The 15640-nt window shown below is 54.4% G+C and overlaps 1 protein-coding gene across 7 annotated transcripts in view; it reads right to left on the bottom strand.

Moving 5' to 3' along the window:
- Positions 1-2229: 2229 nt before the first annotated feature.
- UBE3B (ubiquitin protein ligase E3B) overlaps positions 2230-15640 on the bottom strand; it is a 48423-nt gene continuing 35012 nt past the window's right edge. For all 7 annotated transcript variants that reach the window (XM_043901556.1, XM_043901554.1, XM_043901557.1 and 4 more), the window contains 7 exons: positions 14023-14160; positions 13615-13680; positions 10398-10456; positions 7383-7565; positions 6783-6894; positions 5121-5213; positions 2230-4267 (listed from right to left, as the gene is read on the bottom strand). In XM_043901556.1, coding sequence (XP_043757491.1) covers positions 4076-4267; positions 5121-5213; positions 6783-6894; positions 7383-7565; positions 10398-10456; positions 13615-13680; positions 14023-14160 — 843 coding nt within the window. In that variant the 3' untranslated portion in view covers positions 2230-4075. The remainder of the gene's footprint in view (positions 4268-5120; positions 5214-6782; positions 6895-7382; positions 7566-10397; positions 10457-13614; positions 13681-14022; positions 14161-15640) is intronic.

The raw sequence follows: 15640 nt of genomic DNA, 5'->3' as shown, positions 1-15640 counted from the left end.
CATCTGCAGAACCGAGCAGTGACTCGTCCAGGGCCCAGGGTCCTTGGGTGGACGCAACGTGACTGCTTGTGCAGCGGGCTGAGCGCAGAGCTGGGCTTGGGCGAAGGTAGCTACCACCATCACCATTCATGGCACGACGCCCCTACTCCTGTCCCTGCTGACAGATGTGTTCCAACCTCCCCCCACCACCTCCACCCCTCTGGTCTGGCTGCTTCCTCTGCCCCAGATGCCTCCCTTCCCGTCTCCAGGAAAAAAGAGGAAACCCTCTTTCCAAGTGAAAATGAAAAAACGCCTCCTTTATTGGCCCTTCCCTGCTTAAACTGCTCTATCTGACCCGTGCACTATTTGCTACCACGAAGATGCGCTTTAAGGAGTCCTCACTCCGCCCAGTTCTTGGAGAAGGAACCAGAGGTTCATGGAGGTGGTCAAATCGGTTGCATCCAGTGGGCGGCTGGGCTGGGCCCAGCACCCGTCCTGTGAGCCCACAGCCCGTTTCCCGTTTGTGAGATTCTCAGGACAGAGACAACTATTACTGGGGCGATTTTACTGACGAGGCAAGAAGGTTCACGGAGTTAGAAACTTACCTGGGGTCACTCAGCTGATCTGTGCCCCTTTTTGATGCCAAGGTCAGGGTGCACCTGATGGCTGGGCCGTGGAAGACAGCACCCTGACCCTTGCTCCTCAGCGTGGTCTGTGGTGCGGTGCCCCAGCCAGACCTGCGGAAGTAGGACCTCCCCCAGGGACTCAATGTGCAGGTGAGTGTCCGTGACACTCTGACTTGGCTCCTCTGCAGGGTCCTCCGGGGCCCATCTTCAGCAGGACTGCTTCTATTGTCACGGAGTGGATGCCAGCCATTTGGTTTCTTGGTAGAAGGTCTGTAATTCCACAGACTCACCCCAGTCCCCCCAAATTCCCAAGGGCTGAGATAAGCACGAAAGGAATGTGGCTGTGAGTCCTGGGTTGGGGAGATGCCTGGCCTGAGTGCACAGAAGCTTGGTCGGGGCTTGGCAGAGAAGGAGCCGTGACCCTGGGGGCTGAGCCCGGAACCCAGCAGGAGATCCTCGGGGGTCCTGCTGACATCAGCAGGAAACAGCTCTGGAGAGGATGCACTTCTCATTCTCCTTCCCAGGGGAGGGTGCCTTGCTTCTTATTCAATGGCAGCCCAGAGAAGCAAAGGGCCTTGCCCCCCAGCCTCGCAGCAGAGCTGGACACGAACCCAGGTCCAGATGCTCTGAAGGCCGAGGTCTCTCCAGCGCCCTCAGTTAAGAGCTGCACTCAGCTGGACTCGGGAGTCAGCTGTGACCTGTTAAGAGCATGTTTGCAACAAATGTCAACCATCATGTGGGTTATAATGAGGAAGCTGTTTCATTCTGACTCCACGCTCCGAAGGCTGGAGAGAACTACAGTTCCTGTCTGGGCCTCAGAGCAGCCCCTTCTCAGAGTTACTCCCAGATTCCTCTCGGGAGGCCGGGTGGCCCAGCTGTCAGGCTTTTAAGACCTCTCCTGATGCTCAGATGCTCAGGTGCTCCCAGCCCAAGGGAGGCAGCGACAATTCCCGGGAGGAGCTGGAAAGACGGGCAGGGTTGAGATGGGTTTTCTGCTGAGTGTAAACCTGGGCTTGTGTGACAGGATGAGACAGGGCTGGTGTGTCCTGCAACTGCAACTTTCGGTAAGGGAGGAAAGCTGAACACACCCAGAGGAGCTAGAAAATCTCAGTTTGAGCATTATCAAATTATGTGGATTCTTTTCAACAGACACCTGTCACCGTATTATGTTACCGGGTAAGACGTGTGATCCAGGGTGGGGATGCCACTGGATAGTGAGTGAGAAGGGTGGGGTGGGGGTGGGGGACATGGACGGTGCCTGAGGGACTTGAACTTTGTCTGAAAGGTGACTCTCTTTGTAGAGCAAACCTTCCACCAGCACTGACTCTGGGGAGGCAGTGGCCTCGGCTGTCCGCCGTCTCGTCCTGGGTCCTCTTCCCACCCCAGGAGCCTTGAGCTCTTTAAGCCCCAGATGCCCCATCACCAGCTGCCCAGGTACTCGGCCGAAAGCGCGCCTTCCTGACATGAGAAACAGAACAGAGGGACTTCCCTGGTGGTCCAGTGGTTTCAGACTCATGAGCTTCCATTGCAGGGGGTGTAGGTTCAATCCCTGGTCAGGGAACTAAGATCCCATATGCCACCAGGCACGGACCAAGGGGAAAAAAAGCAGAACACAGCCACTGTGTGCTGAAATACAAATTTAATAAAGTCTTTGATCATGTTTTAATCCATAAGTTATCTATGAAAACAACCCCACCCCACCCCCCACAACTTTTTAGAGCCATCAAGAGCCATCATGGTGTCTGTGAACACCAGCTAGAAAAGTACAGATTCAGGGCTTCATTAGTGCAATACTGCCAGCCGGAAATTAAATGAAATTACAAACTACCCCTCTTCATCAAAAGGGCGAAGCTGACGTTGATGCATAGAAACCACTTTCTGTGATCCCACCCTGGCCGACTCCTAGGGAACACACATCAAACCTCTTCATGTAGGCTGACAATCCTTCAGCCACCAGCATAAATGTACCCACCTGCCCAGAGCACAACACATATATTTAGAAGAGATTTTCAAAGGAACTGAGTGTTTAGACAGTGGCAAGTCCACAGAATCTGAGGTTACTAACATATCTTAAATAATAAATTCCTGTCTGTCCTTAGATTCCTTGCTGTCAGGGTAAAACACATGCTCTGTTTTTTAAAAGCCTGGGCCTGGGCAGGACGCCGGTACCCAGCTGAGACCCCCTGCCAGAGGCCACGGAGATAGGTCCTGCCTGCTTTGCCGCCAACATGAAGGTTCTTTCTGGAAGGGTTTTTTTTTCTCTGCTTGGAGGAGAGTTATGTGGCATGCCCTCCACTGGCTCCGCAGGGCCAAGGGACCGGGCGCTCCTGACCTCTCATCTGGCTTCAGTCTGGGTGGCCGGGACAGGCGGTGAGGTGGGCGAGGGTGCATGGCTGTCCAGACAGACACTAACATGGCTTCTGCCTCGATTCCCTGGATCTGGAGCAAAGTTCTCGTGACAAAGGTGAAGGCAGATGAGTGCAATGGGTTGGAGGAGCAAACGAAGCGAAACACCAAACACCAACCTGGAGTGCCCTCACCTTTCCTCGGCCTCGTGAGCCCCCGTCAGCGTCAAGGGCTCCCGGGCTCCTGGTGCTGAGGAAGGACGGGGAACAAGACCCACGTTTTGAGGACTTCTACCATCTACGGAGTGAAGCCACTGCCAGACGGGCCAGGGACCTTCAGCTGGTGTTTGTCCCTCACTGGACTGTAAGGGTGGCCGGACAAGCAGCCAGCGCCCACTGGAAGCAGCTGCTCTTAAGGGCCGACGGGTTTTCTCTCCCAAGCTCAGGATGCCGACGTAAGTGCCCAAGACGGGAGTGGGCCGCTGAGGACTCGGGAGCCCCCGAGGGGACAGTGGGCAGGGGACTGCTGCTGCGGGAACACGGGGCTCCCAGGTGGGAACAGCACCCCGAGCCTCCGGTGCCCCACGGTCTCCCCGGCAGGTGCTTCTGCTGCCCTGGGAGCTGGCGGGCCTGGCTGGCTGCAGAGAGGCCGCTGCGGAAGGGCCGGAGGTCGGGACTGCCGGGTGCAGAGAGGCTGGAGAGGCCTTACCTGAGTAGAGAATTTTCAGAAACAGAAGGGAAGCATCTCCCGCCTGGTCGGCTTGGTGGGTTCAGGCCCATGCCCTGAAAACCACTCTGGAGCCTGGGGGTTCCTGGGACTTGTTCATGCACGGCTCGCTCAGGAAGTTAAGGACCAGAAACACTCATGAAAAGACCAGACTATCAAAAAGAGAAGCCCGGCTGCGGTCACAGGCCCGGGCGTGAGGCCCCTGGAAAGCGGGAAAGAGGGACCGATGATGGCCGAATCTGGAGGTTTATTTCCAACACCCGCTTCCCGTTAGTGTCACCTGGAGAGCGCTGGGTCGCGTCCTCACGTGAATCCAAGTTCTTGAGGCCAGAGGGGCATCTCATGGCTATAGAGAAGGGCCGAGGCTGCCTGGGAGCCTCGAGTCGGCACGGCGGGGGCTAGGAGAGCTCGAAGCCCGTGTTCATGCTGATGGCGTAGCGTAGCTTCTCCCGCAGGACACTCTTCTTGCTGTAGTTGGGCAGCTTGAGCAGGTTGAAGCAGGTGGAGGAGGTGGGCAGGCGGCCGCCTGGCTCCCGCTTGCGGATGGTGAAGAAGCCCCGGAGGACGCTGCCCAAGGTATCCCCTGTGTCCTGCAAGCATAGCCCACAGCCTTGGGTTGGAAGGGGCGCCGCCCTGGGAGAGGGTTGGGCTGGTCCCCCCGAGGACAACTGGAGAGATGGGTGCCCGGGAAGCAAGCCTGATTCCTTAGGTCCCCCACAGAGGGGCCTGCATGAAGCAGCTCTGGGAAACAGGGCCTTCTGGTCACCCGCTAACTATCAGTGAACCAATTCTCAAAGAGCTGGAGCACTCACTGTCCACATGTTTTGGTAACAAAACACTTCTGAATGCAGCCTAGCATTTCCTCCCTGATCTTGCCAGCGCAGACTGTAACTCAGGGCAGCCTTCCTTCAGTAAGGGGGTGAAAGTTGTCTGGGATTACCTAAGAGGAGGGCGCAGAGTGCAGACAGGGCATCTTGGAGAGCAGCAACCACTCAGAGACCCCTGGGTTTTCACGGAGGTGAGAAACGTCTAACAACAGCCACCACCTGAGCACCCACTATGGGTCAGGTGGCGGCACACGGAACGCGGTTACCCCAAGGGCGTCCACTCTCCCTCTGCAGGGGAGGAAGGCGGCTGCTGGCCTAGGTGTGCAGAGCCGGCAGGTAAAGGAACTGGACTGAGGCCTGCACTTGTCCCATTCCTGAGCCCACATCCCAACCCTTCTCTCACACTGCAGTTCAGACCTGGAACCCGGGCGGCACAACTACCGGAAACACCCCACAGGTATTCCTTCCCGAGGGAGTCGTGAGAAAGGGACCGCCTGGGGCACCGAGGCGCCGAGCAGCCCGCCCTGTAGACACAACCTGGTGAGCGCCCTGCCTGGTCGGTGGGCCCCAGCAGATGACCCCCGGGGGGGTTGGCCCTACCCCAGCGATGGTATACCTGATCATCCGACACTTCGACACAGCGGATGGAGAAAGGAGGCTTGAGGTAGGCGAATCCCAGGAGCGGGGGCCGGGAACAGCTGGTCACAAACTGCAACAGAAGGCGGGGCCGGCGGTCAGAGTGGGGAGACGCTGTCCTTGGGGGAGAGACCACGCAACAGCACCACGGAGGGGGAGGCAGGAGGCAGGGGGCCCGCTGAGCTGAGGGCTGAGGCTCCGAAACACGCGTCACACCACCAACAGCTCGCTCGCTCGGCACCTGCCTGCCCACGTGGCAGCTCAGGCACGCCAGCATGAGGCCTGCTGGTGGCAGGGCTGTCCCCATGAGCGTGGCCCCTGGCCGGCTCTCAGCAGGCTGACCAACACCTGGCCTCGGGCACCAGTGAGGCTGAGGGTGGACCAAGGTACTGGACGCCCCCAGTGGGGGCTGTGGGCCCAGCCTCGCATCCCCGCTGCCGCCCTGGAATTCCTGGCATCTTTCAGATGGCAGTTCCCGAGTCATTTCTCTAAATGACTAGTCCTACCTGGACAGAGGCATCGACCTGCCCAGAAATCCAACGGCTACCCCTGCCCAGGAAGTGCTAAGAATCCCTTTGCTTTCTTTAGTTCAACATTAGTGCAACACTTTCCCTTCTCAAGGGGCTCCAGGGACCTGCTACTGATAGAGCTGCGCTGGGTATCAAAACTCCACGGCAAGATGAGTGCTTGGGAAGACAAAGGCTTCCATTTAAACAATGTTATAAATGGTGGTGAGAGTCCTGAGACCGTCCAAAAAGTCTGTATGTTGTGCTTCAAAAACCGTTTTTACAAAAACTATTGACAAGATATATTACTAGCCTAATACCCTGTGTTTTCCACCAGAAAGACTGTAACAACAGACCTGGTTTAGAAGCATTTCCACCCTGAGCTGAGTCCACTGTGGACCCGACCCCATCTAACCAGGTCTCGGGCACTGTGTGACTCCATCCGTCTGAAGGATGTGGAGACAGATGTAGGAAGAGTCTGTGCCCCCCCCAGTTCGGGCTGCTCAGGCCCACTGCCCGAAGCCAGCCAGGGCTGGTCCAGGGAGGGAGGCGTGGTCAGCCTCCTAGGATGGGAGGAGGATCGGAGGGCAGGGGCAGCTGCGGGACTCTGTCATCATTACATCTAAAGAAGGCATGTCCTCTCCTGTACGACAGTTCTGGGGCCGCCCCCCAACCCCTCCTCAACTGTCTGCAGCCACAGAAAAGGGCAAGCCCAGGACGAGGAACTGCAGGTACGGGGACAGGCCACCCAGAGACACAAACTCGCCCGCCATGAGGGGCGTGAGTGCATGCTTAGGAGAGATCTGCTTTCCTTTTTTCTAGGAGAGGGGGGCGAGCCGTGCTGTATGTTGGCAGAGACTGTTTGATGCTTACAAGAGGCCCTGTTAGGAAAACTGATTCTCTTTTTTTCAATAGGCATGATTTTTTAAAATTTTTATTTACTTGGCTGCAGCAGATCTTAGTTGTGGCATGTGGGATCTAGTTCCCTGACCAGGGATCAAACCCAGGCCCCCTGCATTGGGAGGACAGGGTCTTAGCCACTGGATCATGAGGGTAGTCCCTGGAAAAACTGATTCTCCTGAAAATTAGCTTCTGGAATGATGGCCCCCTGAATGCAGAGGTAACGTATAAACTACCTTCAGAAACATGGCTCTTTCGTCAGGCGTGAAGTCAGAGGCCAGGATATCCCAGAGCCAGATGATGACCCTGTGGCTCCCATGGAAACCTCCGTAGTACACCGTGTGCTTCCTGAAAACAATGCAGACAAGGGCTCAGCCACACACGCTGCCGGGCGCGTGCAGACACAGGCAGGCATGGAATTCAGACAAGCGGCACAGTGAACTCTGCCCAGCCTGGGTGACGACCAACTGCTCTTATGTCAGAAGTTCATGCCTTAGTAACCCCTGGTTCCGAAAGCCCAATGGGCAGAGTGTTGCGTGGCAGGCCCTGGTCCTCCTCAGCAGAAGCTGACAGGAGACCCTGAATCACTATCTCCCAGGACTTCGGAGAGTCCTCCCACCCCAGCCTCAGACTCTGCTTCCACTTTTCAGTCTCCAGGGAGACAAGGGTTTTGAGGTTTTCTTCCAAAGCAGTTCACAAGGAAGGCGAGATCAGGGAGGAAGAATCCCTCTGGAGGCAGGACCCTGAGAACCCTCCAAAAGGAGCCCGGTGAAAGAGCAGTGTGCTTTCTGGGAGACCTAAGAATCTCACCCTTGCCCCCCGCACTCGCTCCTTACTTCAGATCTTCCAGATCGATCTCGGCGTTGTCCCCAGAGATGAGTCGCTGCAGCTCAGGGGTCGAGAACATCCGGATCCACTCAGGCTTGATGATGGAACGGAAGCCACTAATGAGGGCAGCTGTCTGGTTCTTGATTTGCGTGTGCATTCGAAAGTGGGCCATCAGATGGATGTAGCTAATTCTGTCACCACCAGGGGAAAACAACGGGAATTAACGGGGCAGGGCGGGCGGGTGCCGACGGGCTGGAAGATGAATCCTGTCGGCTCTGAGGTGTCTTATACAAACACAAGGAGCGCCAGGACATTTCACCAGAACTACGGCGACGAGGATGACAGCTCTCCTGGACGGCCCACGGCCAGCCACTGGGACAGCCTCAGTGTCAAGGGCATCCCCTCGTGCACGCCTCCCCAAAGCCAGTGGGTGAGACAAGGGGGTACCACTCCACTGTCAAGAATCACAGTGAGACATGCTCCAGCTAAGGAGAGGGCCCTTCTCAGTACAAAGGGACTTTTATTTCATTTCATCCTCTTGGACATGCACCATTTAAGATACCATTCAGTTCTCCAGAGAAAAACTGTTTCAGGCTGAAACTTTAGGGGACATCCCTGGTGGTCTAGCAGCTAAGACTCCAAGCTCCCAGTGCAGAGGACCGGGATTCGATCCCTGGTCAGGGAACTAGATTCCATATCTGCAACTAAAGATCCCGCATGCCACAACTAAGACCCAGTGGAGCCAAATAAATAAGAAAAGAAAAGAAACTTCGGTCAAAATCTTCCTAGACTGGACAAAGAGTCCAGGCCATGGGAAGGCAGGGCTGCGGAAAGTTTTAACCACATGCGGCTGGCGGACGATTAGGCTCAGGGAGAAAGTCGGAGCACCAAAAAGGGTTCTAAATGGCTGGCCTCCTGGGTCTGCTTTTAGCTCAGGTGCAGCTCACAACACAACGCGATGCCTCGGGCCAGGGGAGAGCCACTCCTACAGGCTTGCCAGCACGGCCGATTTCTCAGCAAACCGTTTACTCAGAGACGGAAGAACGTGAGCCCAGTCCAGGTGCAACTCTCAAAATTCCAAATCCGTACAGTCCAAATAAATCTGTTTACCCCATGATGCTCAGATCTGAGTTACTGACCTTGAAAATGTCCCTGTTTTAAAAAAGCTTGCAGGGGCTTCCCTGGTGGCTCAGTGGTAAAGAATCCACCGGCCAGTGTAGGAGACACGGGTTCGATCCCTGATCTGGGAGGACTCCACGTGCCTCGGGGCCACTAAACCCAAGCGCCACAGCTGCTGAGCCCGTGTGCCGCCACGACTGGAGCCAGTGTGCCTAGAGCCTGTGCTCCACAACGAGAGAAGCCACCGCAGTGAGAAGTCCATACGCTGCGGCTGCAGAGAGTCCCCAGGCGATGCGACTAGAGAAAAGCCTGCACAGCAACCCAGATAATAAACATTAAGGAAAAAAGCTTCCAGGGGCAAGCCTGCCCATGATACACTTAAATAGGACTTTTTCTATCACTGCAACTCCTTTCATGGGCTCGCTGAAGCTGGTGATTGACAGTTTTCCATTTTACCAAAAGAGAGTGAGGGAGTCTGCGAGACTTTCCTGGCCAACACCCAGGAAGTGCAAGATCAGGCCTCACCCGCAGAAGTGGGTCCTGGTGATGCCAGGCCTTTTAAAGAGCCTGCAGAATGGAATGCCCTTGCCCTCATAAAACCTACTGAGGTTTTATGCTAAGAACAGGGAAGAGTTTGTGACATGACTTTCCACGTAGGTTTCCAGGCAGGACAGGAACCTCGCTCCAACTGCATCAACCCACCTCCACTGGCTGCTGGACACACAGCTCCAACCATCACCCCCGTGCCACCCCTGGCAAAACAGGGCCACCCTGATGGGGGATACATCTGATGATGGTGGGGTCACTGCTCTCTCATTTATTAAGGCCCTCTGTGGCACCAGATATCCCGGAAGGTACTTTGCAGGTGCTCTCACGTGAAGCCCTCTGAAGGGATGGTTGCAGGCACGTGGTAGGCAGGCTCAGGACCCATCCTGCTCTCTGACACCCCCAGGTAGCTTCCTCCCAACCTGTGGTCCCTGATCTTTCTCAGCTGTCGTCACACAAAGGCTCTGAGGCCAAGAGCCAAAACTGCATGATAAGAATCAATCAATCGTGATGATAATTTGGTCTGCTGTACTGACCGTCTAAATAAAAGCTACCCGAACGCAAGGACTGACCGATCCGACCCAAGAGGGACGTGATGCTGGGGACAGCGGCTGTGACATGCATCTGATCCCCGTGACTCACCAGGCAGGGCTAAGCTCTCACCCGTCACCGAAGTCAGTGAAACTCAGATGAGCAGTTCAGATGCTCAGCTGAGCCTGCTGACAGGAGACTGACAGACAGAAGGGCCAATACTGACTCTCTGTGCCGGGTCCTACGATCAATTAGGCAAGAACAGGGCTGGGTGCAGACATGCCTGGAGGGGCTTTGATCTTAGGGACCACTGATGATAGACTTATAAAAGGCTGCTTTCTGGGACAAGGTTGTCTGGCCTCAGGGTCTCCCCATGACTGCGGACCTGTCTGCTGCATCTGAGTTCACCACTGCTGTCTTTTCAAGAGCAGCATTTTATACCACGGCCACACACCCTCGTTCCAAAATGATCTGCTCCTTCGAGGAGTCTTTCCGCTTCTGCGCTCTCTGGGTTCAGGACTGCACACCCAAACGGCTCAGAACCCATCTGTCTGCATCTACAGCCGTCATTAAATTCCTAGGAACACCGCTGCCTGGGTGCCTCTGACCTTAGAAGTGCTACTGCAAAAAAATAAATTGTCAATTCTTATTCTGCAAATCGAATTTAATATGACTTCGGCCTATGAACTGTAACCAGTAAATTCCATTATGATATTTATGGCCTCTTTCTACTTCAATCTATCTTAATAAATTATCAAAGTAAGCCTGGAGAGCCAGAATGAAGTCTTTTCAAGTGGTGACCTTAAAAATCTAATTGCCATACTCACTTATTTTCATTTGTAACAGGAATGGTCTTCCCTCCAGGAACCAGTTCATGGCAAACAAGCTGGAGGAAAGGAAGGGGAGCAATTATTCAAGAGATTTCTAACGAGGAAATAAAGCTTCCCGAAGACGAAAGGCGCGACGCTGACATCCATAATAATCACAGGAGGAAGATGAGTCGTGTGTGGGAACAATCATTTCCACAGAAAGTCAGGGCTTAAATATCAACAAGCAGGCCCTGCCTGATCAATAGGAAGGTTTCTTCTCATCTCATCCTCGTTCACACGTGTGTATTAAGGCTGCGGGGTGTCGTGGAGGGGAACGTGTTAGTGAAGAGCACAGGAAGACGGGTAAATAAACAGTGGCATGCTGACCATGCCTTGGAATACAGCGGCGCTGTCAGAAAATATGATGAAGACATGACCCTGGTCCCAACAAGGACTCATTTGACAAGTGGCATGTGTTGGGCTAAGGAAAGTGTGCTCAGGGAGGCGCAGTGACCCTGCTAAGGCCCTGGGAAGCTGGCCTCGTACTACGAGCTCCGGGGCAGCCCTCGGACCATGTGCACACTGGGGCTCGTGCAGGGGCCCAGGGATCCCACTGGCGGGGCCGGGAGCCCTGCGGGGGAAAGGAAGACAGCGAGTCTGGGGGAGCCCCTCTGCCACCATGACTTCAAGGGTCTTTTTTCTTTCCCCTGCTCTGCTCTCCGTGCCGAGAAGAAGCAAGGACAGGATTCTGTGAGAGGTCCCTCCTGTTGGGTGGCTTTGGCCCTGTCCCAGTCCAGATCCTCCATTTGGAACAGCTAATCCTCACCATGGTAACGAAAAGCGGGAGTCACTGTTCCCTCGAGAATAACCCCGAAGCCCACTGGGAATAGAGCAGGGTCTCTGTGGCGGGCCGGCAGGTCCAGGCTGGGTCATGGCAGGGGGAGGCGAGCACCCGCCCGCCTGGCAGTGCGGGGGAGGGGCTGGGCAGGCAGAGGAGAAGGATGCACAGACGGACAGAGCCCCAGTCTGTGGGTCTCCTAGGGAAAACACCAGAGTAGGGCAGGTCTCAAGATCGGGAGCTGACTGTGGCTCAGATCATGAACTCCTTATTGCCATATTCAGACTTAAATTGACGAAAGTAGGGAAAACCACTAGACCATTCATGTATGACCTAAATCAAATCCCTTTTGATTATACAGTGGAAGTGAGAAATAGATTTACGGGACTAGATCTGATAGACAGAGAGCCTGATGAACTATGGATGGAGGTTCATGACACTGTACACAAGACAGGGATCAAGACCATCCCCAAGAAAAAGAAATGCAAAAAAGCAAAACGGCTGTCTGAGGAGGCCTTACAAATAGCTGAGAAAAGAAAAGCTAAAGGCAAAGGAGAAAAGGAAAGATATACCCATTTGAATGCAGAGTTCCAAAGAACAGCAAGGAGAGATAAGAAAGCCTTCCTCAGGGATTAAGATGTAAAGAAATAGAGGAAAATAATAGAATGGGAAAAACTATAGAGATCTCTTCAAGAAAATTAGAGATACCAAGGGAACATTTCATGCAAAGATGGGCACAATAAAGACAGAAATGGTATGGACCTAACAGAAGCAGAAGATATTAAGAAGAGGTGGCAAGAATATACAGAAGGACTACACAAAAAAGATCTTCATGACCCAGATAACCATGATGGTGTGATCACTCACCTAGAGCCAGACATCCTGGAATGGGAAGTCAAGTGGGCCTTAGAAAGCATCACTACAAACAAAGCTAGTGGAGGTGATGGAATTCCAGTTGAGCTATTTCAAATCCTAAAAGATGATGCTGTGAAAGTGCTGCACTCAACATGCCAGCAAATTTGGAAAACTCAGCAGTGGCCACAGGACTGGAAAGGGTCAGTTTTCATTCCAATCCCAAAGAAAGGCAATGCCAAAGAATGCTCAAACTACTGCACAATTCAGTTTATCTCACATGCTAGCAAAGTAATGCTCAAAATTCTCCAAGCCAGGCTTCAAAAGTATGTGAACCGAGAACTTCCAAATGTTCAAGCTGGATTTAGAAAAGGCAGAGGAACCAGAGATCAAATTGCCAACATCCCCTGGATCATCAAAAAAGCAAGAGTTCCAGAAATCTGACTATGCAGATCACAACAAACTGTGGAAAATTCTTCAAGAGATGGGAATACTAGACCACCTGACCTGCCTCCTGAGAAATCTGTATGCAGGTCAAGAAGCAACAGTTAGAACCAGACATGGAACAATGGACTGGTTCCAAATAGGGAAAGGAGTATAAAAAGGCTGTATATTGTCACCCTGCTTATTTAACTTCTATGCAGAGTATATCATGCAAAATCAGGCTGGATGAAGCACAAGCTGGAATCAAGATTGCCAGGAAAAATACCAATAACCTCAGATATGCAGATGACACCAACCACCCTAAAGGCAGAAAGTGAAGAGGAACTAAAGAGCCTCTTGATGAAAGTGAAAGAGAGCCAAAAAGCTGGCTTAAAACTCAACATTCAGAAAACTAAGATCATGGCATCCGGTCCCATCACTTCATGGCAAATAGATGGGGAAACAATGGAAACAGTGAGAAACTTTATTTTCTTGGGCTCTAAAATCCCTGCAGATGGTAACTGCAGCCATGAAAATAAAAGACACTTGCTCTTTAGAAGAAAAGCTATGACCAACCTAGACAGCATATTAAAAAGCAGAGACATTACTTTGCCAACAAAGGTCCATCTACTCAAAGCTATGGTTTTCCCAGTAGTCATGTATGGATGTTAGAGTTGGACTATAAAGAAAACTGAGCACCAAAGAAATGATGCTTTTGAACTGCAGTGCTGGAGAAGACCCTTGAAGAGTCCCTTGGACAGAAAGGAAATCCAAACAGTCAAACCTAAAGGAAATCAGTCCTGAATATTCATTGAAAGGACTTATGCTGAAACTGAAACTCCAATACTTTGGCCACCTGATGCAAATGATGTTGGGAAAGATTAGGGGCAGGAGGAGAAGGGGATGACAGAGGACGAGATGGTTGGATGGCATCACTGACTCAATGGACATGAGTTTGAGTAAGCTCTGGGAGTTGATGATGATCAGGGAAGCCTGGTGTGGTGCAGTCCATGGGGTCGCAAACAGTCAGACACGACTGAGCGACTGAACTGAACTGAGGGCAGGTCTCAGGGAGCCAAAGGAGGAAGCAGGCAGAAAGCCCAGCCACAGAAGCCCACGTACCTGACCCATGACATCCTCGTCATATGACAGTGTCAGGCCCAAGTCAGCGATGTCCCCGTCGTACCGCTAAAGCAACAGAGAAAGGGACGATGTAGGGGCTGGCGAGTCCTGCACCCCCGACGGCTTGAACACCCCCTCTGACGGTGTCTGCCTGCATGGCTGCCACTGTGGCTGCCATGAGACTTGAAGCAAGGTAAGGGGCCCCTCTGCAGGAAGGAGGCTGTGAGCATCAGTCTCGGGAGGAAGTGCTCAGACACAAGGGCCTGCCGTGACCAGGGAGTGGGCCGAGCCCCCATGGCAGGCGACCCCGCCCCTCCCACGACAGCCAGGCAGAGCTGGAGCCTGTGGGCGTCCCTTCCCCGAGACCCTACGGGCACTCAGCCAGGCCATCCCGCCTTCCACACTGACCTTGATGGATGTGAGGTTTTTGTAGAACTCTGAGTCCAAAGAGGGCAGCTCATCCACAGAGCTGTAGAAGACGCTGTGGTGGTGCCCAAGCAGCTGGCTCAGGAAGAAGGACGCGAAGGGCACGTCGACCACGATTCCCTGCCAGAGAGGAGGTGGGAGCTGCCACCTACTGCCCGGGACCCCATCTTATGATCTCATCGGGGCAGCTCGGGCTGCAGAGGGGGCTCCGAGGGCCCCAGTGACACCTCTAAACACTGCCGAGATGTTCGCTCTGGACGACGATGCCCCCTAGCACTTACAACATCGCTGAGTGCCTCCTGGGGACCTCATGGCACAGTGGTTGAGGGCCTCGGCTCTGCAACCTCACAGCTCAGCCATCAAACCCCAGCTCCGTGGCTGCCAGGCCATGGGGCACCAGCTTGCTCATCGGTAAATGCGCACCAGCAGAGCCTCAGCTTCCAGGGTTAACCGAGCAGGGTGGGGGAATGCTTCCAGGAGGAAGGGTAGCCGAGCATGAGGCCCTGAGTACAAGGCCTGCGGGTGTGCTCCAGGGCTGGGATGCAGGTCTGGCCACAGGAGGGTGTGTGAGGGAGGGGGTGAGCGGGGAGGCCGGGGAGGCAGCAGGGCCCGACTGGAAAGTGCTCATGAGCCTCCTGGAGCCTGGACTCTCTCCCGAGCCCTGGGCGGGCTCCCAGCAGGGACGTGTGGACCTGTACCGCCTGTGAGGAATGGTTGGGAGGCGGGGACATGGCCAAGACGCCCTCACAGAACACTGGGAGTGTGCAGACCGGGGAGACAGAGATGGGAGAGACAGGCTGACTCCATGATACCCTGTCCTAAGGATCACAAGTGGGAAGTGAGTGAACACAGGCCGCTCCTCACTGGGCCCGGGGAGTCCTTGCTGCTGGAGAGGGAGAAGGCAGAGACTCAGCCCAGCATGTGGGGGAGGACGTTTACAAAGCCAGGAAGTCGTGCCTTCAGCTGGCCTAGATGCTTCTGGGTCTTGTCACAGCTACACATTCGAAGAGGAAAAACACGGCAAACGACCGGGGAGGGGGTGCCTTGGGATTTTGCTTGCTTGTTTTGTAAAAAAGGGGGATCAACTGAGGAGTGTTACCATTTTGCAGATGTGGAAACTGAGGCAGAGAAGGGGCCTAGGACGCCTAACCAGTCCGGGCAGGAGGACTGGAGGGAACTTGGACTCAGACGGGGCCCCTGACATCATCATACCGGGGACTGAGGCCGTGGATGGGGCTGTTTACACAGGGGGAATGATGGATTATTCAAGACTCAAAGCACTTTTGGCCCACATGGCCGCCTTTCTTAGTCGGGCCTGCAGCGGGCTGTGCCTCTGAAGAGTGTCCTGGCCTACCCGGCCCCTGTGAGGGGTGGGATGTGAGCGCTGCTCAGGGGGTGGCCCCTGGGGTGAGGAGAGAATGGTCCCCTGCCCCTCTGGAGTCCACTGCCAAGGCCACGAGGACAGGCGGTGATGGGCTGGAGCGGTGGCTTTACTTCCTTCCTGGGTAGCAGGACCGGAAGGGCTGAGGACCCAGCGCCACCTGGAGGCAGTTCTGATGGCTGGGGTGCAGCTCTCAGGGGAGGGGGACCAGGAGCCAGG

This window comes from Cervus elaphus, chromosome 5 (assembly GCF_910594005.1).
Source record: "Cervus elaphus chromosome 5, mCerEla1.1, whole genome shotgun sequence".
NCBI lineage: Eukaryota > Metazoa > Chordata > Mammalia > Artiodactyla > Cervidae > Cervus > Cervus elaphus.
This window is presented reverse-complemented; position numbering and strand designations above follow the sequence as displayed.